General features: G+C 46.1%; 1 protein-coding gene across 17 annotated transcripts; it reads right to left on the bottom strand.

Moving 5' to 3' along the window:
* Positions 1–26,024, bottom strand: PFKFB2 (6-phosphofructo-2-kinase/fructose-2,6-biphosphatase 2). Of its 17 annotated transcripts, none has more exons than XR_014231288.1 (17): positions 25,285–25,407; positions 24,081–24,188; positions 17,892–18,017; positions 17,279–17,375; positions 16,785–16,851; positions 16,579–16,653; positions 16,155–16,211; positions 15,132–15,256; positions 13,117–13,324; positions 12,350–12,496; positions 11,485–11,589; positions 10,594–10,723; positions 9,758–9,820; positions 9,434–9,498; positions 8,632–8,823; positions 3,492–3,589; positions 2–2,252 (listed from the first exon to the last, which is right to left on the bottom strand). XR_014231288.1 is itself a non-coding variant. In XM_082340690.1 (17 exons), the coding sequence occupies exons 3-17, from the start codon at positions 24,166–24,168 to the stop codon at positions 2,190–2,192; spliced, it is 1,608 nt and encodes a 535-aa protein (XP_082196816.1). In that variant the 5' UTR covers positions 24,169–24,188; positions 25,395–25,489; positions 25,895–26,024; the 3' UTR covers positions 3–2,189. The 17 variants fall into 17 exon arrangements, 15 of the variants coding, with proteins under 15 accessions (XP_082196811.1, XP_082196810.1, XP_082196812.1 ...); XM_082340690.1 differs by lacking the exon at positions 3,492–3,589 and adding an exon at positions 25,895–26,024 and having other exon boundaries at positions 3–2,252; positions 25,395–25,489; XR_014231287.1 differs by lacking the exon at positions 8,632–8,823.
* Positions 26,025–26,809: the final 785 nt, after the last annotated feature.

The raw sequence follows: 26,809 nt of genomic DNA on the forward strand, positions 1-26,809 counted from the left end.
GTTAATATATACACAATCTAATAATTTGAGAATCATTTTAAAGAAGCTAGCTAGCGTCAAATATATTTTGCATGGTGTTACTATTGTGTATGTATAATGTACCAAATATTACCTTCTTTTGTGTGTGATTTTAAAAATTAGCTGCACTTTTTAATTAAAAATAACTTTTATTATATTTCTTATTACAAAAGCAATACATATTATTCACAAATTTTAGCATGATCTTATTTATCCAGGAAGTAAACTTTTCTCCAGAGAAATGTATCTCTTGGTTTATACTTATAATAAAAATCAATGAAAAAAAAAGTATTCAAAAGAAATCCACTGTGCCTTCACATAGTTATTATCCTTTTACAGAAGATGGGTACCTACATTCTGAAATTTTAATTTAAGGTAATACTATGGACTTTAAACTTAAATACTCAAAATACCTAAATTTCTACCAAACAAAACCTGACAACACAAATTACCTTACATTCTGATTAAATACATGCAGATATTAATATGGGGACTTAAAAATACCTTACATGGATGAATAAATAACTAAATAAAAACATTTATCAGATCATCAAAAGACAGTGTATTTAGATGCAGAAAGAAACCTGCATCACAAGAACAAAATCATTACAGTACAACATGCTATGAGCAGCTAGATGAAAATTACCTGCTACAGAGCAGGGTAGGAGACTTTCTGAAGGCAGCTTTGTGCACTTAAAATAAGCTCCTAGTTGCTGGTTGCTGAACTGCCAGCAGCCCAGCGCATCACATCTTAGGTAACAGGGTCCTGTATCATCCACAGTATAAAAGAACCATTCGGGAAAATTGCATTGCACTGCTCTTCTTGCTACTCACCCTCTTGACCAGCAAGTGGGCATCTGAATGAAAACGGGAAAAAAATTTAAAAAGTTAATAACTTACTATTCTTTAAAAAAAAAAAAAAAGGATTTTGCTTGTAAGATACAGTATCCTTGGGAGCTTCCATGCCTTCCTTCAAGAGCAGTGACATATTAAAATCGCATCTGCAGGGACATATTTGTATATTTGACAATCACTGATCTAAGGAGTAATTACCTGGTTTATCTTTAAGGGAAACCACATGATTAATGCATTGAGGGCTTGGTTCCCCCCCATCCCATTCCCCCAAGGTTCTACATGAGAGACCAGTAGACCACAATAGTGACAATTAGCTAAGAGGAAGGGATTAGAAGACCAGATGCTCTTGAAGTCATAACCACAGCTTTCTCAGAGACCGTATCACGGTAGCAGACCCCACAGAAGGGCATGTCTCCCTGCACCTGTTCTGAAACCAAAAGAACTCCTTGGGAGAGTCGATTCCCAAGGAAACTTCTTTTACTTCTTCATGTGATCCAAATGGCACCCTACTTTTCTCTCCAGCCCTCATTTCCAACCACCAGAGAGGATGACGTCAGCCCTCTTCAGCTTTGAGAGGCACACAGTATCAGGTAGAAAATACAGTAGCTACAAAAGAGAACTCAGAAGAAAGGTACATATTTTGTGGAGTCTTGTAGTCAGATCCTGCCTTCAAGGGGCCTGAAACAAGAAAAACTTCTCTAAACAAAAAGGTTGCTACTGATGCCGCTCTTCCGTCACCGCAGAAGAGACGTTTTAGGGACTGAATTTCTCAGATACCCTCCATTCACCTGGTGAATTTGTCTCGTTTCCAATGTGACAAAAAAGTGACCGCAAACCTATGCATATTGTACCCTAGCCTGCGCACTTGGAGTGGATGTAGAGACCAGCTCTTACAGCACAGAAATGGTTTGCTGGAGTTCAGCCCTCTCACTTGGAAACAATTAAATCTGAAGAGGTACATTTGCACATTAGGCAAAGAAAGCCAGCTAGGGATACAGTCACAGGTCAGATGTTAAATGCCAAAATGGAACAGGATTGACCAACTTGGGCCAAACCTAACAAAGAGATGATCAAAACGAAATTGGTTCAGGCTGTGAAATGTTTTGAGGCACAGGGAAGTCAAGTTTTTCAGTGTAACTGATATTCCCATTAGGCATGAGGGGAAGAAATGTGGTGCAGCTTTTTCAGGGCTCATTTGGGTGGCCCCGAATGTCCAATCCCCACTGAACTTCCTGCTCAAGCCCCTTTGGAGCTGACATGCCAAGTTTTTCAGTAGGCCAGTCTCCCGGAGAGGTCTGGCCTCAGCCTTCACATCATCAGGAGAGCAATGTGGGGGAGGCCGGAGAGGAGAGCCTATGCACAGCCAGCGAGGTCTCCGCCTAGGAGCCAGAGAGGAAGAGAAATAAAGCCATTACACCGCCGCCAAATGACTAATGAAGGAAGTTGAGCAGAACCCCTCACCCACCCTTCCAGTGCTCCCCGCGGCTCACATCCCCACATCCGCACACGTGCGTGAACACATCGGTGGGCTAGCACACGCCCCTCTACCCTCGGGAGTCAGACGAACTCTAATGGCCTAGTCCTGAGCTTCCTTCCCTGAGGAACCGACCTTGTGACCATGTTGGACCAAGCACTCCTTTCAGACCTGGAGCTAAGCTACATATCCAAGATAGGAGGCAGAAGCAGTAGGGAGCCCCGTGGTAAAAGGAGGGTATTTAGGCTACATCAGCCAAAAGACCAGGCCAAAAAAACGATACTGCGGGCAGGGGCTACTTGGCTTCTGAGGAGGGTCCCTACCGCTGTAGTTAACCCAGTCCATCCTGAAACCAGTCATCAGAGCAGAAGTCAACTTCCTCCCATAAACTGGGATCCAACCTTTGACCTTGTGAGAAATTCTTCCCCCAGAACAGTGTTTCTCAAATGTTAAATGTGCATCTGAATTGCCTCGTCATCCAGTTAAAATGAAGAGTCTGATTCAGCAGGCCTGGGATGGGGCCCAAGAGCCTGCAGGTCTAATGAGCTCCTGGTCCTTGTTAAGGTAACAAGGAATAAATAAGGCATGAGAATAGTGACACAATCCCACCTGTTTTTCCTATCCCAGAAGCAGTTAAATGCCATTTTACCTCACCAGCTGTAATCTCTTTAGAAACAGGAAGGTAGTATTTTAGAAGGAACAGTCCACTAATTCTAAGGGATCGCCAAAGGTTTTTTTTTTTTCCACAATAAATAATGAGTTCCACGTTGCCAGTGTGAGTCAGAGCACAGTGTGGTCAAAGGTAATTTTTTCTTAATTCTTGTAGAGGCGCCAAAAAGTACACACGACTAAGTTCAGGTGCCTTCTATAATGTCCTTCCCATCTTCCCCAGAAGGTGGTGCAAGAGAGCCACGCCTCCACCAAGGACTCCAGTCACTCGGTGGTCTGGCTTTTGCTGGTCTGAGGCTCAGTCGCCAAGCAACCTGAGGCAAAGTTTTGGGGGTGGGGGAGTGGTGGAGAACACAACCCAAAATACAAAACAAAAAACCCAGAAGCCTTCTGATAGATTCAAGTTACTCAACGATTTTATTTACCCATTCTACACACACACACACAAAAACACATTTCAAATACAGTTATATACCTTATGTGGATCTGAGTGCCATATTTTGACATCAATGTCACCAGATTAAATTAGAATGCTGCTAAGGATTAACATTCCTTCTTTCAACACAGCTGTGCCTAGGAAACATGCAGGATAGCTCTATTGCTTCGGTTCCCAACTCAGTCCATTCCATTTAACCCAGTGGTGCTGAGCCCACTCCCAATCCTTCCAAAGGGCACAGCTGGTGACAAGTCCTTTGCTTTTGCCACAGCAAAACTATCACCATATCAGAATGAATTGATTTTGTTACTTCAACACAAGAAAAAAAAAATGTACACAAGCAATTCAGATATAAAAAACACTGAGTAGGTAAAAATTGGTCATGGATCCCCAGTGAAAGCCTTACTGAAAAGAATACTTTTGCCAAAATTTCCTTTGCATTTTTATTGATTATATTATAATTAAGAGGCAAATGGGTAGCGGACTAAAAACAGCATCATTATCCAATGGAATGCTACAGCCCATACCAGGGAAGCTGAGGACACAGAAAGTTCAGAAGGTGGAAGTCCTGCCCAGAAATGGGGGAATGGATAGGATGACTTCAAGTAGAGGTAACAGTGTCAGGCTCTGAGCAGGCATTTCCTTAGCTGAGTTTACAAAATAACTTACAAGTGATGTTCAAACTTCATTTTCTACAAAATGATTAGAATTTGGCTGCTACTCTAAAAGAAGTATCTATTAAAAATCATAGTGTATAGAACTTCCCCCTAAAGAAAACATGTGGAGTGGTTACTTCCTTTCTTTGTAGGACATGTACAATAGACAGAGAATTGTAGTAACATGCATACAGTGTCAACTGGTACAATTAGAAAACAGTCAGACTTGTCAGCTTACAGATCTTAGTAGAGCCTGTTGGTTACTCAGCATAGGGACCCTACCAGAATCTGTCAGGCAGCATGCGGACCCTACCACAGTCTGTCAGGCAGTCAGCATATAGATACTTCTAGATACAGTGTTCTAGACATGATGAGTCTAAATTAAATTCCTGGACATACTTCTGATGTCTGTGTCACCTCGATCGGAAGTCAGAGATCAATCCTGCCAATGTTGCAACCTGATTCAATTGTGAATCAAATTAAAATTAAAATATTTAATTCCAATAAAATTATTTAATTCAAATTAAAATATTTTAAAACACAAGTCAAAATGTATACCGGAAAACCTATGTAAAGTTATCAAATTTCTGGAAAACAAACACAACATGGCCTCTGGGCTTAACAAAGACAATGGAATGTGCGTAAGACTATACAACCCAGATAGAGTTCCCTCAATTATTAGGCACTTATTCCCCTTGTCCTTTGGCTACCCCAAGCATCAGTGAGTTTCTCTGGTACTCAGATCTTCTACTCACAGATACACCATAAGATGGATTTATTTCCAAACAGCTGTATCATGTTTCTTCAAAATGCCAGTGTCTCTAAAGATCAAATGTGGGTTGCAAAGAGGAACACCCAGATCCTCACAGGAAACACTCAACCGTTCAGTCTAGGATACAAATATCTTGTGCTCCTAACCCTAACTGCTTGGGAGTTAGTGAGCGGGTGGGGGATGGACAAAAAAACACAAAAAATCAAAAACCAGAGTTAAGGATATGGGGCAGACCCCTGGCACAATGCGTGATTTTAACAGATTTTCTTATTCTACTTTCCAACTGAATGCAAAACAATCTCCTTACCAAAACAAGAGCAAAAACAATACAGATAAGAAATATGAGCCAAATTCCAATTTAAGGATTAAGAGATAGGAAAAGAAGCTAGTTGTCTAAATCTGCTTTAGATTCCTCTTCATATCTGTCATGGAATTCCTCATTTAGTTTTAAAGCAGGAAAAAGATAATCATTGATTATCAAAGATAATACAGTGATTTTTCCTTTCCTAATTTTCTACCAGTAGATTAAATGCTAAAGCCTTCACCTATTTCTCCCATAACACAGCTGAAAGCCTCAGCAAAAGGTACTCTGGAGTTCATCCTTTCTTACTAGCATTTGTGATAGACATATAATCAGAGTAACGTGTATATACTACCAACACACACTCAAATAAGAAGGGGAGAGGAGGACAGGAAAGAAAAGATAGGGAACAGGACTTCTCTAAAATGTGGAATGAGAGCTCTATTCTATTCTATGCTCTCCTGACTCCTTTCTGCTGAAACTTCTCTGGAGGGATCTTGCTCTAAAAACCAAACAACGCTGAAATCCTTGCTGTTGTCAAGTTCTAATTTCTCATGTCCAATCTGAGAATAATAAGACCACCTCATGCTCCTCTTCTTGGGGAAGCAAACTAACACGTGGGGAGAATGGCAAAATATCAGCAGGCTGAGAGCCCAAATGAACAGCCCAGTGCCCTGTGTCTAATGCAGGGGTTTATAACAAGGTAATACAATGCTAGTTTGTTAGAGAATTCTCTTCTCGCTAGGAGTACATACAGCCCAAAGTCACAACTTGGATCAAAATGCTCCTTCTCATGCATTAGTTCTGAATCACTCTCACCTCACAGCAAGAGAAAAGACTGAATGTCCATTTGGGCTAAAGATGCCACCAGCTAAGCAAAGCTAGACAAGACAACCTTGTAAAAGTGCCACACACACCTCCTAGAACACATCATTCTGGGGGACATTCCCACTCCCAACCCTTTTAGTCTCATACATGTAGGACAAGAGAAAAGTCAGAAGGAATCTCTACTCCATTTGGACATCCACATTTACTGACTCAATGTGTTGCTCTTTCACAAATGTTCATTTATTATAAATTATATGCTCTTTCTCTAAAATAACCTTTTTCAGGGCAAGGACTTTTTCTCCTGCTTCGGTGTCTCCTTCTCCCACCACCACTCCACCCAGCCCAAAGCCCCACAAACATGGACACTAGGTACACATTATATAATGGCTAAACAGGAATAGGAAGTTACCTTATGTCTGGAAGGCAATTTCGAGCAGAATCTAGGCAAGTGGCCTTTGAAATTGGCTGTGATGTCCTACTCAGGATGCAGCAATAAAGGACTCAAGGTCACAAGCCAGCTGCCTGTGATGATAACCTTTATCATCCCACAAGTTTTATCTCAGTACCTCTCTCCAGGGTGCTTAAAATTCTCAGCTATTATCATAGGACGTTTATATGACATAGTGATTTGTTCCACATCACCCTGCAATGTAAAGTGTTAAAGCCGGAACAGGTTGCTTCCTGAAGTAACAATGAGGGGGTAACTTCATTCAATACTGTGATCTGCTCACACATCTAACTCCAGGGAACTGTCCTTTCAAAACCATGAGGAATTCAGAATTCCCAGGTTGACGCTTGGTCCAAGGAACTACTGTTTCTCCACCCAACAACATAAAATAGAGTTCTAACCTGGACTATGATTCAGAATCATCAGAGAAGCTATTTAAACACATGCATGCCCAGACCGTAATCCCAGAGAATGAGTCAGAATTAAGCCTAGAGTGGACACAGGCATGTGCATGTTTCAAAAGTTCTATAGGGGATTCTAATGAAGACTCCTAGATGAGAAGCACAACAAAAGGTCTCCTATTACCAAACAAAAACATCCCTGGCAAATAGCTAACTTGCTCTCACTGGTCACCTCTAAGAGACAGATTGATAACTTTAAGGTGCGGGGTCCTCTCTCTCTTTTAAAAATCTCATGAGAACTCTAGACTTGCCTCTCAGAAAAATGCACATACGTATATTCATATATTTTGTATACAAAATTGGGGGAGGTATGCCATCGTGGGCCACCAAGGGGCTAAGAATCCCTACTCTAAACATTTCCTATTTAATCTTACAGAAAAAATAAAATGACACAAGTAAATGCGTAAACAGTCAAGAGCTAGACCCCACAGGATTCCAAGACTACTCTGGACATCAAGATGAGATAAAATAATACCCTAGTGAGGGGGATTTAATTTATCACCAGGCTTTCCCAATATCTGGGGAAAAAAACTGCTCACGCAAAAACTTTTTTAACTTAAAAAGGAGAATGTGTTGAGAATTACTAGAATGTGTTGAAAATTACTAGTTCACTAGCAGCTCTAGTGAACTCTTCTCTGCCTTTCCCTTGAGCAATTCAAACCTCAGTGGTGACTCCTGAATCTAACTCTGTCCTTCTGAACAGTCCCGGAGGTCACTGGCTTTGGCAGGAAAGTTCCTGTAGTTGGCAAAGAAGCCAGGAGCCACTGGAGAAAATGTATGACACTCCTCCAAGAGGCCTGTAAGAGCTAGAGGCCAGCCTACTCTCCGAAACCTTACCCCTCCGCAGCCCAGAGACCTCACCCCTCTGCAGCCCAGAGACCTATGTCTGAAAAGTACAAACCAAGATATTTCACACAGACTGAAAGCCAGCTTCCCCCAGGGTATTGAAGACTTTAGGATTGTTTCTCATGAAAGGAGGCAAGAACTCTCATCCTATGTCTACCTGCAGGCTCCAGAGCTTCTGTGGATGTTCTGTAGCCTGGGCTGACCCTTATAGGACCTGGCTTGAGAGGCAGGGAGAAGGGAAAAGAAAGGCTCCCCCAGTCCAGATCCATCTAGGCCCACTGCAGAGAACATCAACGGAGGCCAGACTTCTCTCCCACCCACCGCCCCTTCCCTCCTAGACAGACACACAACAACGCCATGCATCACACTGGGCAATCCAAAGGGGACATGAGAGGGGGAAGAAAGCAGGCAGGTCAGGACTGTGAGTAAAGCACACCTGGAAGAGACAAAGGTGGAAGGGAAATGGGCTTCTGTGTCCCCCTCCACCCTGCCCCCACTTTACCAACACAAGGACATTAGTGAGTTTAGACACCGTGGACAGACAGGAACCACAGCTAAGCCTCAGCCCCAGCTCTGCCAATCACCCCAGGAGAGTGGATCCCTTTTCCCTCCTCCTCCAGACACCCCCAACTGAGGACCTGTCCTAAAACACCCAACTCGCCAGCTTGCCCCTGGGCGGGGAGATGTCTCACACCCTACACTAGCTAAGGTTGGTCTGGAAACACATGACCTCACATTCTCTGCTAAGACCCATGGTGTGGGGCTGGGGCGGGGGGTGGGGGTGGGAGTTGGAAGTTAAATGACTCCTTGGTGATTAGTGACAAGGGCAGGAGGCCAGGACGGGAGGGAGACACACGGTTACACCACCGGAATGCTGACTTGGGTCTTCGGCTGGTCGGCCCCTTCTTGCATGTCCAGGGCACGGAGAGGGCTGAGGGGCTTGAGGGGCCGGCTCCCAACACTGTAATTTCTTGGACGCCTTACTGTATTCGAACTGGACAGAGGCGTAAAGCTGTTCCTTCTCATCCTTACAGGGGTTTGGTTCTTGGGGAAGTTGTTCTGATTGGAAACGAGGGACACCACACAAATGAAAGCCAAGCCAAAAGCTCACTCATAAACCACAGCAGCCTCCTGCACTCCTGCTCCTCTGCAGATGGGGTCTCTCCTAAGACGTGGGCCACGGCCTGGTCCCCCAGCCCCGGGAGACTAAAGGTTGTAGGGGTAGAAGCTCCTTGAGCACCATACTTCAAAGCAGGAAAGAGGCTCAAAGAAAGGAAGGGGGTTATTTAAGATCACACAGATTACCAGGACAGACCTAGGAACAACCCTATACCTCCTGACCCCAGCTTACAGGCACCTCTGGATCCTGCTTTCTAAAGGGAGTGCTTTCTGGGGGGAAGATTTGCATTTCACTTCTGCCAAACACTTTCCATAGTTCATTGTATTTCCAAGAGCCAATCTGCAAGGTTAAGACTCAGGAAAGAGATACTGATTTTAAAAAATAGTAATTCCAACATCTCTTCTTTTTGGAAGTAAGCAAACTACATGGGACATGAGTTCTGGATCGGTTTTCCTTTTGTACATAAAAGAAACCCAGTCTCTCGGTGTCAAAGGTTCAAAGACTCGAAGTGATGGGGAACCAGCATGTCATCCGTGGGAAAATACTTACAGTTGGCTTGTCACGGTGAGTGTTCACAGCCTCCACGTTAAGTTTAATTGTTTCCACTTTGCACCCTGAGAAAACAGAGGAAAGTGGAGAGGGCTTCAGGAAAAAAGCTCAAAGAAAAATTCCTTAGTTTCAGTATGGTAATAAAAGAACATATATATTCCCAAATACATACATACATCCCTTTAAAAATGGAAGGCACTGATGGAACTTCCCTGGTATATACAGGTGAGGAAGTCGAACTTCTAGGCAAACTTCAGAGAAAATTCAAAAATCCTGACCTTCCTCTATCCCCACCTCCTGCCCAGCTCCTAGGCTCATAGTTACCGTAGGCCACAGGAGTAAGTTTGAAGATGGTATGGAGAGGGCACCTCAGGTACGGTAGCTCATCTGAAAGCAGAAAGACCAGGTAGAGGAAGTCTCAGTATTATGAAGCAAGGTCAAGTTAGTGGAAGAGAGCATCTAAGGCGCTCCTGAGTTTTCTTTACCCTGACCTGGAGTTAGACATCTCCTCCTCTAACCCCACAGACAATTATCAACATAGCCTCCAAGGAAGACACCCAAGCTACTTAGCGGCTAAGAAAGGAAAAAAGCCCACTTTAGAGCCTTCCCTGCAGGCAAAACAAGAGTAAGTGCCGCAGCCAGGGTCCCACAGGAGGGAAGACTGGGGCATCGTGGGTACACCAAAGGTCAGCCTGCAGGCTTCCCAGCAGCTCAGGTAGATCAGGAAGGGAAGGGAGGGGAGTATCAGAGAAGACAGCAGCACTTCCTTATTGCTCTCCCCAGAAACCGTCTACCCTGAATCCAAAGGATGAAGATGCTTCTAAGATTATCACCCTCCGAGTAGCCCAAGTAACAAGCCGGGAACGTTCAACCAGGATGCTGCCCCTTTAGCCAGGAGTGTTAACGCAGTGCTGCCCCTTTAGCCAGGCAGGACCAAGAGCTCAAGCAGCAGCTGCTGTCCACTGGGGGTTTTTGCACCAGCAGAGTAAATTCAGCAAGTAGGTGGCCCAGTGGCTGCTGGGAGCCCCACACTGCTGCCTGAAGAATGTACTCTGATTTGAGTGGAAGAGGGGGAGGTCTCGTTGCCAGGGATCCTGGTGCCACCCCAAGTCCAGCCCCCTCCCTGTGGATGTGTCCCCGGCCCTTCCCTCCAATGGCACCTGCACCCTTGTCCAAGAAGTAGGCCAGGAGGCAGCGCATGACAGCCTGGTGGGAGATGACGAGGACGTTGCCCTGACGCTCCAGCTCCATGATGACAGGCTCCAGCCGCTGCACCAGGTCCTGGTACGACTGTGGGGGAAGTGGGGCGGGCTGGTAGGAGGCGCAAGCTGGCAGCCAAGTCGGTGGCTGGGTCCAGAGTTAAGAGGCCGCTTCTCCTTTCTCCCCAGCTGGCTTTCCTCCTGGAGGTTTGGCGCCTTCGTGTCGCCTGCTAACCACCCGCAGCCCTGCTATCTCTTGAGAATATTCAGACTTTTCAAGAGCAATGTTCAGACCGAGAAAATTGCGGGTCAAGAAGAGAAAATCTGAATGCAGCCTGTGGGGTTGTTTTTCTCTCGACAGAATAGGCAAGAGTGTAAGGCAACAAAGGCTCCTAGGGATTTCCTAGACCCCTGTTGTTTTGTTTTATTTACCTTTGCCTCACACCCCTAGACTATGAAGCCACTTGGACCAGCAAGCAGCCTTAAACACCGCAGATGAGAGGAAAATCATTCATATCCCATATATTTACTTGGGTCCTATACCTGCTTGGGTGGGGGTGGAATGAAAAAAAAAGAAGTTAAAAAAGACCATGCTGATTCTAAAATATACTCAGCAACAGAGGCTATCTTGTTACCCTTTCTCTGGAGATCTTAACAAATCAATGAGGCATACGGACTGCCGACTGCCAGAGCTGAATTAAACACGGCAGGCCCCAAAGGTAGGAAGAGAAACTAAATGATGCCTTAAGTACCCTTTCTCGGTCCCCAAACTCACATTCAGTCCTTCCCCAAAATTAAAGCTAAGCCCCTGGCAAAGGGTGGGGCAGTCACCCCTCGTGAGGGAAATCTCACCTCCCCTCCAGGATATCGATACAGATATTTCTCTTCATCTCGAAGCGCAAACTCGTCTGGGTACTGCTCCTTTATCTCCGCATAAGTCATCTCCTCGCACACGCCCTGCAGGAGCCACACGGCTGGAAGAGGCGAACTGGACCCACACAGCCCCCCAAATGAAAAGGCGGCCGTGAAGGATATTAGTTATTCGTGCCAGGTACTGGCCTAGCCCCCTTCATGCACTGCAACTGACCGACTAGCAGGGCGAGGGCCACTGGGAGAGGGGGCCGCCTCTCTAGCTTAAGCTGCCGCTTTCTCCTACTGCTGTGGGGAACTGAGAGGTCAAGAAAAGTCAGCAGGATAAAAGGAACAGGAAGCAGGGAAGGAGGGGAAGCTGAAGGCACTAGGGAATTCTTGTAGAAGGCATAAAAGGGTACAGAGGAAGGAAAGAAAAAGAAATGCCTACTTTTGCGTTCAAGGACACAGAAAGCCAAGAACAAATTGGAAAGGACTTTTCCAGAGTAGCTGACCAGGTGGCCTAAGCAGAAATTAAAGAAGTGAGTTGTCAGCTATCTCTTTTTCCTAGGAGGGAAATATATGAAGGAGCCAAATGGAGCTTCACTCTCTCCAGGTGCCAGGGGCTAGGTCAAAAATTGGTTCAGGTCCCATCATTGGCACAGGTGTGTCAAGCAGGCAGGAAGCCCTGATTGGGGGTGCATTGTTCCCCCTTATTCCCTAAACTGGCCATAGATTCAGCTTCCTCAAAGTCTCTACTTGGTGGTTCTAGTTTTCTAGATGAACGGCCCACATGGTGACTTCTGAGAGTTCCTGCCTGAATAGGAGACCCTTACTGGCTTTTTAGCCATCAGAGCTTCCTACTCACAGCATCAATCTCATTCAGAATCTTCCACTGCTCATAGGTCACCCCCAGAGATTCAGCGGTCTGGATAGTCCTCTTCAACTGACTTGTCCACACTTTGAGGTCTGCTATCTCCTGTTCCTCCAGAAACTTCCTTAGAGCCTGGGCAAACTGGGGTGTGAAATAAAAATTTTAAAAGAAAACACACACACAGGGAATTCCCTGTTGATCAGTGGTTAGGCCTCCACGCCTCCACTGCAGGGGATGCGGGTTCGATCCCTGGTCAGGGGAACTAAGATCCTGCAAGCCGCGCGTGGCACAGCCAAAAAAAAAGAAAGAAAGAAAGGAAATACAGACACAGACACACATAGACACACACAGACACACACACACACACACACACACACACACAGAGGACCGTTAACTCAGCCTAAAAAGGACAATGTGCATGACCCCAGTCAAACTCTGAAAGGTGCTACATAGTTATAATAAACCCAAGAGGAAATGAACTTTAACCAGAGCACCCTGTACCATGCTGAGCATACAAGTTGAGCCCAATAAATATGTGATGGCTGAATGATCACAGCAGAAATGGTTCCAAGTTACGCACCCTTCAATGCAGAGCTAGAATCAGTGAACGAGAAAATGTCTCTTTACTTGATTGACTATCTGAAACCACAGCCTAAACCCCAATAGGATTCAGTAAGAAGTAAGGGGATCAAAGAGATGACATCCACCATGCCCTTCTAACTCTAAGCCTGAGAAATCCAGCCTGCTGGCTAACTACTCACCTGTTTTCCCCGCACCGAGAGGCCTGAGTCACCCCCAATCTTCCCCAAGAGATTGAACTCGCTCTCTCCGTGCCGGCAAAGGTAAATGGTGCGAGGATGGACATGGATATTCATGAGGTAGTAGACGATCTTGCTCTGGATGTAGTCCTGGACTTTGTTCACTAGAAATCGCTGGCCCACGTTTATCACCTTGATGAAAGAAAGATCCCTGGAACAGAGCAGGAAAAAAAAAAAAAAAAAAAAAATCCCCTGGGTATGAAAATCTGAGGATAACAGGAGGAGGGGAAAGGATCTGTATAGTTACTTGCAGGCTCCCAGCAGCTCTTCTGCCTCTCCTGCCACACCCCGACCCAGATGTAAGGAACCAAATGGAAAGAGATGGAGCGCTCCTCAGAACCAAGATGCAGTAAACTTTCCTGAACTTCTCGTCAGGCAGTACCATTTCCTCAGTGCCTACACTGTGCCAGGCACTGTAGCTAAGTTAGATAAACAGAATTCAGGCTTCCCCTCAGGGGCTAGACTAGATGACCTGAAGATTTTGCTAACCCTGAAGTTTGTTGAGAAGCACAGCGCCCACCTGAGGCAGTCAAGACGGAGTCAGAGTATGGCATCGGCCAGCGGGGAGGGGCGAGGAGGGGGGTGCAGAACCATAGACAGAGGTCTCTGTGCGTTCCCCCCCATCTACATAAATCAAGTTTCTCTCAAAGGCACTCACATAGACTGTTTGCTTTGTGGCCATCATGGAATTGTTCTCACTATAAAAATAATAAGTGTTTATTCCAAAAAAAATTTTTTTAAGAAAGAATGATGTAAATAAAAATTACCCATAACCCTACCACCAGAGGTAACATTTATACACACACACACACACACACACACACACACACACACACACACACACATTCTTCTACAATATTTTTCTATGTAGGACTTCGGGCTAAATGAAGAATATACTATTATGCCATATCTAGGGCAGTGGTTTTCAACTTCTGTATTAAGAAACACCTCCAAACACTAACATTGTGGGCAACATACTTGAAGGAACTGAAAGACTCGAAAGATGAAGCAGACCACTGAAGCAATTTAACAGTGGCTATGCACACTGTCTTGCCATTTGCTTGGCTTCAGGGCTGTATTCTTATCTGACTAGAGCTGTACTGACTGCATGCTTTTTCAAAGGCCACCTTCTCACAGGTCTCCCTGTGCACATGTCATTCTTCAGCATGGTCCTGGCATCTTGCTACGGCTCTTTTCGTTCACACACATCAAGTTAACCTGTGTTCTATGCCACACGGCTGATAGGCACTGCCATAGTAAGTAATATCTAAAAAACCACTTAAATATATATATTTATATATGCATACACACGTACAATATATTGTTTTATGCAAAATAAATTTACATATTATGTTATTTTACATATGGAATATATGCACATATATTCATATGTATTACTATATATTTTTATACATATATATACCTATACACACACACAATAAACTTTAAAAATTGATCAAAAACTGATGACACACCTCTAAGGGGTGTCCTACAACACCCTAATTCAAAACTACTGATCTAGAGCAGTGGTTCTCAACAGGGGGTGATTTTGCTCCCCAGGGGACATTTGGCAAAGTCTGGAAACCTTTCTGGTTGTCACAGCTTGGGAGTGCTACTGGTATCTAGTGGGCACAGGTCAGGGATGCTGCTAAAGACAGCTACAGAGCACAAGACAGCCCCACAGCACAGAACTATCCAGTTCAAAATGTCAGTCATGCTAAGGTTGAGAAATCATGCTCTAGAGGATAGACCAGAAGAACTCAGGATAAAAACCACTCCAGTGTTCAGGTATAAGATTCAATCTGCCTAGAGGCCACAAATCCATACCTCGTTTCCCTGGAATGATGTAAACAGAGGTCTGGATTGTCAGAGGGAAGTCTAGGGACGAGGGGAGAAAGGCTCTTTTCTCAAATGAGACCCCTGCCTCAGGCCCTTCAAACCTTGGCCTTAAACCTTACTTGTCATAGTTGTCTGGGTCAAGGGGTTGATAGGTGACTTTGTAGCACTCAATTCTCTTTAGGAAGTCCTCCATCACATTCTCCCTGTTCCTTTCAGGGTAGTCAGGGCTCGACACCTTTACCTCCTGGAATCACAGGGAGAGCAGGGCCTAGTCAGAGGTCTGCCCTTAACAGCCCTCCTGCCAAACAGCCACTGCTAAATAAAGAAAAGGAAGGCCATAGAAGTGGCCTTTCAATGGAGCATTGGCAATCCCCATTCACTGAGCAACCCCTCCCTGTCCTGTGACCCTGGCAACCAAGAAGGGAAGGACAACTGGGGAGTCATGTGCCTGCCCTTGGCTGAAGGACAGAGGCGGTCACGCAGCTGAAGCAGTTCTTGGGCCCCAATCCTTTTATGTACCTTCCTGGGAAAACAGAATGGGATTCAATTTCTCCCCAAGGGCAATGAGAATAGGGTGCTTGATCTGATACACAGCTGACTCAGACCAGACACCTCTTCAGCAAGTTCCCACACTGCTGGGAGAGCACCACCATGACACAGTGCATGCATATCCACTCGGCACAGCCCAGCACAGCCATCAGATGGGCACGGGCATAAGCTGTGACCACACACAGCACGAGGTGCTCAGTGCATAGAATGCTAACCTCAATATTAGACAAGTGGTGGGCAGATGACCTTCCTATAAGGTGGCCCTCACAGATAATGAAGAGTCTGATCTATTCTAAGAACACACCTAGGTCTCAACATCTAGCTAATACCCAGAACACAGGGCCAGGGCTCCTACAGTTTAAGTTTGGCCTCTGTTCAACAGCTAATTCTTACTTTCTTCCTCAAAGCCTCTTTCTTTTCCCAAGGGAAGAGTGTGGAAGTACAAAACGGTGTTCTGGCAGATCGAAAAGATCACCCTGTGTTGTTAAACATGTCTATTTCTCTCTTTCATTAGCGGGTTGACTCCCCACCCCACCTCCACCAACACACACACAAGGCATAAAGAGGTGGTGGTGTGAGGGGATGTCACCTACCAGGATGTTGGCAGCAATGACATCGGGATCATCGCAGACGGATTCCACAAAGAACACCTGGCCAGGGAGAGAAGGCAGTGATCAATGAGTCAGTAATGGCCAGGCTGTTAATTAAGAGCACACGCTCATATCTGCTCCACCAGAGCCACCACATCCCCTGGGATTTTCTTTCATGAAAGTGGCCTTCAAGGCCTCTTCATTTAAAAATAGCTCTTACCACATCCCCAGGGCCTCATACATACAGGCTAAGGAGCTGAGAAAGGACCTGAAAGAAAACACTCAAGGACTGGCGGTGACTCACCAAGAGGAGAGAATCAGATGTCCAATCCTGTCCTCACCCACCAGAGTCAAACAGATCTGCATATCCCTCCTAACTCCCCACCTCCACTCACCCCTCCTCCTCCAGCTTGGAGGCAGATTCTACCTTGAAGGAATTCTCCTCGGCAAAGTTCAAAATCAAGGCCCTCCTCTCTCGAGTGGTATTGGTAGCATCAAACACCTGGGAAGAGAGCCCACAAGACAGATGAACGGGGACCGAGAAATGAAATCCCACCAAGGCGACCCAAGGTGGGGCGGTGCAGCCAGGCTGCTGAAAGGGGGGAGACGGGGGAGGCGGCAGGTGAGGCTTACCGCAATCTGCCCACTGTCCTCCGTGAGATACGCCTTCACATCCTCCAGCGCCACCAGAGCACACTGTCTGCCAAGAGAACAGAGGAATCAGCCAGAGGACTGGGCCGGGGCCAAGCTCGGGCACAGCCAGAGACATGAACGGCAGGGGTGCCACAGGGATCACGCCCCTTCCTGTTCAGTTTCCCCACTGATCAAAAATTTTCCCTAATTAGACCTTTCAACTTGCCCATTGAGATTTTTCTACCATCCTATATCTTTCCTCTTCCCCTGTCCCATGCACGTGTCTTACCCCTCTGGAGGCTTAGCCTACGAGCACACACGCAACTTTCCGAGCCCTGTTCTACCCACCCAAGCCCATGGTGAGCTGCCCAGCAGATAACTTCCACTTAAAATCCCCACAAGATATTTACTGAAAGGAAAACCAAGCCCCATCACATCCAGTCTCATGACGGCCAAGAAAGAGCTGGCCTGGCAGTCAGGCCTAGAAGACTCACTTGCGTATCTTCATGGCCTCCTCGTTGTCATGCCGGAAGAAGTCATAGGACTTATAGGACTTGACCGCTTGACGCCGATACACCCCAAGATTAAACACTGCAGAAGACACCCATACCCTTCAGCAGTGAAACAATACGATGTCCCAAAGGGGACTTCTTGGTCTAATGTCAGAGTGGCCAAGGGGATGAAAAAAGCACCATGGTATGTTGGAAACAACACCAGATTAAGAATCAGGTTAAGTTCAAGTTCTGACTTACTAGAATTTGGACAAGTCTTAAACTGTCTGACTTTCAATTTCCTCAGCCATTTTGGCTATTCCACATGGATACTGCTAGATAATGTAGATGTAAGGGCTTTGGAAATGTAAAGCTCTATACTCATTTAATTCTTAATACTCCTATCAAAGGCATTGCCCCCAAACTAGGCCAATTCAGCCAGGCCAGGAGGAACAAGTGTATGGACAGGGAATAAATCCAGTAAACCAGGAAGCAACCACCATTGCTGCCAGGAGCACCCTGTAACCTTAATGCCAGGGAGAGTAAGTCTCCCAGAGGCCTGTGAGGCCCAGGAACTGATCACTTCCTTTCCCAAGGAATGCATGTTTGCACCTACCTTTGGTGGGCACCCCAATCCAGTTGAGGTAGCGTGTGAGTTTCTTGGACACGTAGGTTTTGCCCCGGGCTGGTAAGCCAATCATAACAATGAGGGTTGGGGAGTTGGTCATGTAGGATGCCCACGCTAGAGGGAAATGGAACAGAACAAAACTAAATAAAGACGGGTCAAGTAAGGTTTGTGCGCGGGGCTGGGACTTCATGCTCAGAATCTGGTTTGATCCTCATACACCTCAATGAGGCCAGGGTCCAGGAGGACTGGAAAGGCAAACCGAGGAGATACCGGGTAAACCCTCCTAAAAGACAGTCAAAGGGTCATGTAGACTTCCAGAAAGTACCCAAACTAAGACATGTCTTTCCCACTTGTCCAAAGTCTTCACAGAGGTGCACAAGATGGAAAGAGAAAAAAAAAGTGGCCAGGATTAGAAAGACAGTAACCATAGCATCTTCCTTAGCATGAGAGTATCTAGTGACACGGGAGTGATACAGCCATGAAGGAAAGTCTCGGGCCTGGAGATTCTACCAGTGCAGCACTGAGCCAGCTCCTATAACAGATCCAACAGAGTTTCTATCCTGAGGATCCCATCTATCCCTTCAGAGCCACAGGCAAGAGCTTGCGCACCGAAAAAAGAGCCTGGCCTTAACCTGTTTTGGCCTTTGTGCTCAGGCCACTAGTTTAAGCCAGAACTTCTAAACCACTTAGACGGTGTCAACGCCTACCTGACACGGGTTCTGACTAGACCTCAGGAAGCTTCGTGGTAAAGCTGGCCCACAAGGGCATCCCAGCCAGCCTGCCTCAAAGGCCCAAGTAAAAGCAAGACAGTTTAAAAAGCAGGAATAGCCATTGGTCCGCCCTTCTTTAGAAAACAATTGATTTCAGGAATGCTCATTTACAGAGACAGGTCTCACTGGGCAGCTGGGGGCAAACTAGATGCTCAGAGGCCAGGTGACTTGCCTAAGGACACACAATGAGTCACGGGAAGGGCTGGCCCTAGAATCCTGATCTTGTGCTTCCTTGGCAGCTTTTCTCCATGAAAAGAGCCTCTGATTCCTCATCAGCTTGCTCACAGGGGCTGGCTCCTTCCTGCGCATCCTGCCACGGCGGAGGGGTGGGAGAGTGCCCTGCAAGCTGCCAGCCACGTTCCTGGGGCCAAGACCCACACTGAGGTCACCTGGGAGGGCTCAGATGGGAAAGGAGGGAGGCCCTGTGTGCAGATGGGAAAGAACCACTTTCGCCTTCGTCTTCCCAGCACTGCTTTCCAGAAGGTGCCCCACAAGTAGTTGCTGCTCCTCTTCCCTGGGACAAGGTGACCCTGTCAGGCTAAGAAACAATTCAGCAAAACTGGGGTACTTGGATGGGAACGTCATCCTTTATTTTTTGAGAAGGGAATGTAAAAAGATCTCAGTGGAGAAGTGGGCAGAGGGGTGTGGGTAGAGAACAGACCTCGGAAGGAAGAGAGTTTCCTGGGGGTGTTTGGCAAGAAGTACCCAGAAGCCAAACAGCGCCCTGGTGGTGAAGGAGGGGTGGATGCCCAGACTTGGGGTCAGAGGGGTTGGCTTTTAGTCCTTTACCTACTAGGCACATGGAAAATTCCTGGGCCGGAGCAGGAGACCGTCCAAGGTAGGCAATGAGCAACAGAAGTGATTTTCATCTCTGTCCAAACAGGGAGCACAAAGACAAGCAAACGCCATGCTGCAGCCTCGGCTGATGTTAATGCCTGATCTCTGACCCCTAACAGACAGATCAGCTGCCTCAGGTTTCAGGAGTGAAATCCTCCTGAGTCTTCACTTTCTCCAGCCCAGCACTGCACTCTTCTCAATCACCATGGCTTGGCTCATTACCTGCACTTCTAGTACTGCTTGGTCCACACCTTCCAGCCCATTAGGCACTTCTCCCAAAGGTCCTGTTATCCTCCCTGAAGCTGAAAATGAACTGATACTTGGGAGACGCTCTGAGGCTGACCAGGGAACCAGCTGCTCCATGTTTACCAAACTGGACAGAGAGTTCTAAGGACAAAAGAAAACACAGGCCACCAAGGGCTCCCCACGGTGGCCCCCAGCACCATACCTCCCACTTCTGCCCACAACACACCCACACACACCTGCTGCAACCAGCGCTGCTCGATTTCCGAAGGACAAAACTAAACCACACTTCCTATCTCAAATTGCCACATGGGCAAAACTAGGTACATTCTGTTCTGCCTGTTAAAAAACAAAGCCATCACCACCTTAATTTGAACAGTAGACACTTTATGCTGATTAATTTTGGAGACAATGTAACTTACCCCTTGACAAATAATGGAAAGCTGTTTCAATCCTGAAATTCTCTTCTACCTTCTTTACACAAGGCTGAACTCACTTTCTCAATCTTAAACTTATTTTCCCTTCATGAACACACTTCGAGGCAACGAAGGTGTGATAACTTCCCTTCTGTGGACAGAAAACCTCAAGCCCAGAAAAGGGAAGAGCTTGGCCCACAGTCCCTCAATAGAAAGTCAAGGTCAGGGCTCTGCCCAGACTCCTGGTTTCATGACTGCCCAATCAGTCCTAGTAACCAGCTCTTGTCAGCACCTGACAAAAGGGAGCCATGTGGCCAGCATAACTCTGCTCTCTAATCTAAACCTGAAGGGTGGTCTAGAAGGCCAATGGTTCCCGGCTTTCTCATGACCAAGTCATCTTCCACTTTTTGTTCTAAACAGCCCCAGTATTTTGAAATATGCTACCCTTTAAAGTGTGCTTCATTAGTAGTATCTTCTTTTTATTCATCAGAAGTCATAAAACTGCCAATTATGTCCTGCCATTTGACTGATAAGCATAACATATCGAAGTTCTGCAGCCAAACGCTAAGAAAGTTAATGTTTTAGTTAACCGTCGAAGCTATAGTTTAATGCCCAATTTCTATCACGTGCTTTGAAATATTAAAAACAGCTAACAATATAGAACTTTTGAGGGATGCTGATCAATGTTTCAAAGGTGTCTATCTTTCCTCCTGTTATTTCTGTAGGGAAAGCTGCTGGCACAAACAGGGAAAGGTGTATATGCAAGGATGCTCACTACAGCATTGTTTGTGATGGCGGAAAATTGGAAACAATGTAAATGTCCATCAGGGAGAGGCTGGCATATCCACACAAGGCAATACCATGCAGAATGAAGTAAATTTGAACTTATCGACATGAAAAAAATGTCCAGAATATAGTTTAAAAAAAGTGTGTGGGAGGGGAGTGGTAGAACAAAATATGTACAGTGTGGACCTATTTCCATTAATAGGATACACCAGAATAAGATTTTGGAAAGAATCAAACATAACAGGGACAGGAGAAATGGTGAGATTTTCTTGCTTTTTACTTTCTTTCTGTATTGTGTGAATTTTTCATGAACACGTATTGCTTTTATAATTAGGAGAAGGTTCATACAGGGACTTGTCTGTTCCAGACCTATTCAAAATATCAAAGAATAAAAGAAACAAAGAAGGAAAAGCATGTAGACCTTCCCTGCTACCCCTAATTCCTGCTTTCACTGAGCCCTGAAACCAGTCATCTGAGCACCTTAAGGGCACCTCAGCCAGCACCACCTCCCCTTCTCCCCCATCCCTGGAGCAGCTGAAATTCCAGTACTGCTCCTTTTGAGGTTCTGGCTCCCTAAAGACATTCTTCAGCCCTTGAGTTCAGGCACTTCCCAGAGTCAAAGTCAGCCAACAACAGGTATAATTAACAGCAATGGGATAACGGGTAAGCTATTAATAAAGCCACTGCTGGGTGTGAACACTAAGCAGCCCAAGAAGCGTGTTCCAAGATACAGGCAAATAACAGAAAGAAGGGAAATAAACTAACACATACTCTCATAGACTGTCACAGTCTCACAGTCCAACCACGAAAGGAGAAGAGAGGGGGGTAAATGAATGATGGTGGCTTCAGGATAACCCAGACACCTCCAGTGGGGGAGAAGAGGGTAGAACTTGGAAAGGAGAGATCAGGAATTAGAGTCTAGAGGAAGGAAAGAGACCTGGGATTACTGCTTCTTTGACTAATCAAAAGCCCTCGAGGCAAAAAAAAAAAGGCAAAAAAAGTTAGGAAGGCAGGTAGGAGAGTCCCATGGAGAAGAAAGCAGAACTAGAAGGACTGACACTGAGCATTGTACAGGGTCAGAGACTCCCACAGTTATCAACTCCCCCTGACCCCCAAACACCACCACCTGCTCTCTGCTCTTGTTGGGCTCAAGTGTCCTAGTAGCACGAGGGCACCTCTCTTTAAAGTGTGCATTCCATACCCCCAAATCGGGGTTACCATACTGTCACACAAGAGGAGAAAACATTTTTTTACTGAAAATATAATTCTTCACAGGGCTCTTTTAAAAAGTGAGCTCCCAGCTCACAGCGTTTAGACTATAATTCAACCTATATATAATGTTTCAGGAACAAACACAACATGCAAATAGAGTCATACCAGTGAAAAATAACACAGTTTAGCCACATGCCCAGTACTCTTCTAGGAGCTGTCCTGTATTTACTCATTCAATTCTCACATCACTCTGGGGAAAGATACTATTAGTAACCCCATTTTATCAAAAAGTAAACGGGGCATGGGGCAGAAAAGCAACTTGGTTAAAAGCACACAGTTAGGCTTCCCTGGTGGCGCAGTGGTTGAGAATCTGCCTGCCAATGCAGGGGACACGGGTTCGAGCCCTGGTCTGGGAAGATCCCACATGCCACGGAGCAACTGGGCCCGTGAGCCACAACTACTGAGCCTGCACGTCTGGAGCCTGTGCTCCGCAACAAGAGAGGCCACGATAGTGAGAGGCCCGCGCACGGCGATGCAGAGTGGCCCCCGCTCGCCGCAACTAGAGAAAGCCCTCACACAGAAACGAAGACCCAACACAGCCAAAAATAAAAATAAAATAAACAAATTTTTTTAAAAAACAACCCTATAGCAAATTGGAATTGTAGGGAAATTGCTTTTCCTTTAAAAAAAAAAAAAAGCACACAGTTATGAAGTAGTAAAACCAAGATTTGAACCCAGGCAGTCTGACTTCAGAGGCTGCACTCAAACGTCATGCTATACTAGTTATCTTCCACAGGGTGTTTGCCCTCAGTACCTGGCTTCCTGCCCTGGCAGACAAAGAAGACCCTAATCATAGAGGTGCACCAACCCCAGTATCACACCCAAACAACCTGCCTCTGCTGCAGCCCAAACCCCAACAAGCCTCATCAGTGCTAGGTGAAAAGAGATGATCATCATTAATCATGAGACTGACAAGGGCATGACATCAAAGTTGAGACTCTGGGGAAAGCTTGAAACATGAGATGATTCCAGGTCTCATGCTGGTTGGCTGTTTCCACCTGCTGATATATATAACCACTGAAGTGAGAAGAACTGACTGATAGGGTTCCAGAGGAACCTGGAAGCTAACAAGAGTTAGCTTTCCTAGAGGTTCCCCAAAACATCTAGGGACCAACTGCTCAGGACCTTTTGGCCTGGGCTCTGCAGTCTTGCAGTCTATAAGGATGCTTAGGCATGCAGATGCATGGGGACAGGAAAGAACACTTCATCTCTCTGCAAACCCACCTGCTGTCTCTGTCTAAAAGATGGGCATGGAAATGCTCCTGTGAAACCCATCCCCAGAGCAATGAACCTGCAGGGAAAATAGTTTGCAGAGTGTAAAGACTAAACCTGTGAGAAAGTAAGGTGCCCAAGACATGGCGAGAAGTGAAATATCAGGGCCGATTCCCCTTAGGCCTGTAGAAATAAGCTACTGGTTCCTACCTGCAATTTCTGCTGTGAGCAGCACCCTCACAAAACTTAGCCCAAGAGATAAAGGGAAACTTAACAGTAGCAACCCCAAGGAATTCCTGCACCCTGCCACTCAGCCTTACTCACTGCATGTACAATAATACTGGCTCTAACTTTCAGCATCAATCAACTGTGCAGATTCCCCCAGGGTGGGGGAGACAGAGATTCAGTTAAAGAAAGCAGGAAGAAAATGCTGGGCTACACCAGCAGTCTAGCCCCAAGGACAGACATTTCACTGAGTCTACTTGTTTCAGAAAGGAAATTCCCCCGGTTGACTTTGTTTTAAATTCCCATGTCGAAGAACTATTTCTCACTCCCACCAAGCAGCAAAGTCTAGAATTACAACAATATTCTCAAGATAAAATCCTGGGAGACAGCAGCCCCTCCTCTTTCCCAACACTCACAACATTTCTTCTCTGACATTCGGAGATTTGTTTTGGTTTCATAGTTGTTGTTGTTCTGTTCTGAGGAAGGGGCAGAATTCCCAGACATGGCAGCTCTTCAGGGGACGTCTGGAAGGGACAAAGGGGATGTAAGGAAGGGAAGGAAGGAAATATCCCTCAAAACACTCAAAAGAGGATCAGTGAGGTATAAGTGGAAAAACCCTGGGCCAAGGGTCAAGTCCAGCCCTCCTTCTCCCAGTTAATAGCTACATGCCCTAGGATAAGTCATGAATGTCCCTAGCCCTCTGTTTCCTTATCTGTGAAGAGTTGCACCAGAACCCTGATCTATAATGCTGACTTAGGAGTTTACATTCACATGCATTATCTTCTTCAATCCTTCCAATAATCCCATAATAAAACAGATTTTGCTACCATTATTACTTCTCCCCATTTTACAGATTGAAAAACTGACATTTATCTAACTAAGTGGCTTATCCAAGTTCCTTCCTGACTTCAGATTCCAATTTAAGAATCTGGGGAGAGTAGTGGCAGCAGCTGGGGGTGGGATGGGTTGCGAATAGATCAAGTTCACTATCATAAAGTAATTGCAGTCCAATGGTAGAATTCAGTTCTGAAAAAAAAAAAAATAAGTGGGAAAATCTCATACATGTTCCCTGAAGGAAAAACTGTAGCTGGACCCGGGGACAGCCCTAGCACGTCACTATTTCTCCTCTGGTGTTCTTACTCTCAAGCCCTTGTCCGCACCCTCTCTCCATCTATCTCCTAGCAAGCAGTCTACGGAAGAAACACTGGGGAGCAAAGAGGTGGTAAATAACTTCTCCAAGGTCACTTGCAGAATAAGGGGTAAGTCCTGACTCGAACGGGGGTGGGAGAGCCCCGAGTTCACTGCGCAAACCCAGACAAGGGACTCGTGAGGAAGGAAAGTCCTACCGCTTCAAGGACCTTGCACTGTTATTCCACTGACCACACAAATCCTCTAACTCACACGCCAGCTGCGGCTCTGGGCCCCTAAACGTCCGCACTCCGGGCGATGCCCGGGGGCCCGCACTTCCCCGAAACAGCTAGGCTTCATCTTCCCGCACCTCATCAGGGTGCACGCAGCCCCCCTTCTCTCGCCCGCCTAACCCCTTCAAGGTGCTGTACAACCGTCGCTCACCCTAGGATCCCTCCTAAGACCTCTCCGGGCTGTGGCCCCAGCACCTACCCGGTAACGCGACAGCCAGGAGCAGACACGGTGGCCGGGGTCCGGCACACCAGTCTCCGGCGAATCACGTGCCCCTGCCTGGCTCCGCCCACTCCCGCGTTGGCCCTCACCTGGAGAGAATCGTCCACCAATCGAGCGCCCGCAGGCTCCAGGGGGCGGGGCTCAAATCGGAATCGCTGTCGCTAGCTCCTGAAGAAGGTTGGAACTGTGAAGGAGAAAGATCACAAGCTCGCAAGTTTCCCAGCACTGTGGAGGTTGGTTACATCGTTGCTTGGCAACTAATAGGGCTGGGGGCGGGGTTAATAAAAAGCACGACTTTTTTCATACTCTCGCGAGAGTGAACTAGTAGACGTCTTGAAAGGGTGTGACTTTCTGGTGACGGAAAAAAATTTCGCGGAGATTAACGCTCTCCTCCCTGAATCCCAGCGGGACCTCTTTAGATCCATGAACTGGAACGTAAGCTATAGAAGAGGCTTTGCTAGAGTAAACTACCAAAGTACTTAAGCTGATTACATCTTAGGGTGTTTGCATATTCCCTTAGGTCAGACACTACTCTCATCGCTGAACCAGGGGCTTCCCTGGACCCATGCACATACTCCAGTGGACTTACCACCTTATTTATTCTCCCGCTTACCGCCCACGCTGTAACGTCTGTTATGGCCATCTTGAAGAACAAAAGAGGAAAATTGCTCCAGGAAAAAACTGGGTCATGAAAGTTTTGAAAAGATGTATAGTTTCCATATAACTTATGCAGAGGCAGATTTTTACAGTGGAGGTGAGTTTGCACATTTCAAGTGAACTTCTCACAGTTGCCCCCAGGCCCATTTGATGCTTGATTGTGGTGATAAACCCCCTCTACGCAGGGTAGGCTTTGCTGCTCTGGATCCAGGATAAAAAAAAGTTCGAGTACATATTTCTTGGAAGAGAGGTAAATTCAGAGATGCTTTTATTCCTCTTTCACCTGGGGATTAAATTCATCCTTCAAAACAGCTCAAATAGTACCTCCTCTTTGAAGCTTTTTACAACTCCAGTATGTCACAGTTGCCCTCTCTGTGCCTATGCAACTCCGTTTTATCCATTCAGCAAGTATTTACTGAGCACATATTTGCGAGGCACAGTCCTTTGTTTAGGGATGCAGGGTTGAAAAGGGTCACATAATCTAGCATTATCACGTTGCTATGAAATTCAGTGGTTATGTGTCCTTTACACCCCACCCTCTCTCTCGATTACGTGAGTAATTTGCCATTTTGAAGGCAGGAATGGAGTCGTCTTGGTTATTTGTATACCTAGGTCCTGAACTGGAATCTGGATGACACGTGTTGGCCTTCTTCATTCCTCCTCCTTATACTGCCACCACCTCCTGAATGTAGCAATTGCCCTCAGACCAGATGCTGACCTCATATTGCGTTTTCTGATGTTATTGATGTGGCAAATCGACGTTTTCAAGTTACAGTCTCATGGAGGTGGAAAGGCCAGTCTGCCGGCCCCCTTAACCTCAATGAGTCAATGTTTGCTGCAGCCATGA

Source organism: Balaenoptera borealis (assembly GCF_965194805.1).
Source record: "Balaenoptera borealis genome assembly, chromosome: 1".
In the NCBI taxonomy this organism is placed as follows: Eukaryota; Metazoa; Chordata; class Mammalia; order Artiodactyla; family Balaenopteridae; genus Balaenoptera; species Balaenoptera borealis.

Coding starts and splice junctions, on each gene's coding strand:
- PFKFB2 (XM_082340690.1), bottom strand. CDS start 24,168: ATGTCTGGGAATTCTGCCCCTTCCTCAGAACAGAACAACAACAACTAT. Junction 16,212..16,578: donor CCGAGGAGAATTCCTTCAAG/GTAGAATCTGCC, acceptor CTCCCTGGCCAG/GTGTTCTTTGTGGAATCCGT. Junction 11,590..12,349: donor TTCTGAATGAGATTGATGCT/GTGAGTAGGAAG, acceptor TGGCTCCTGCAG/GGCGTGTGCGAGGAGATGAC.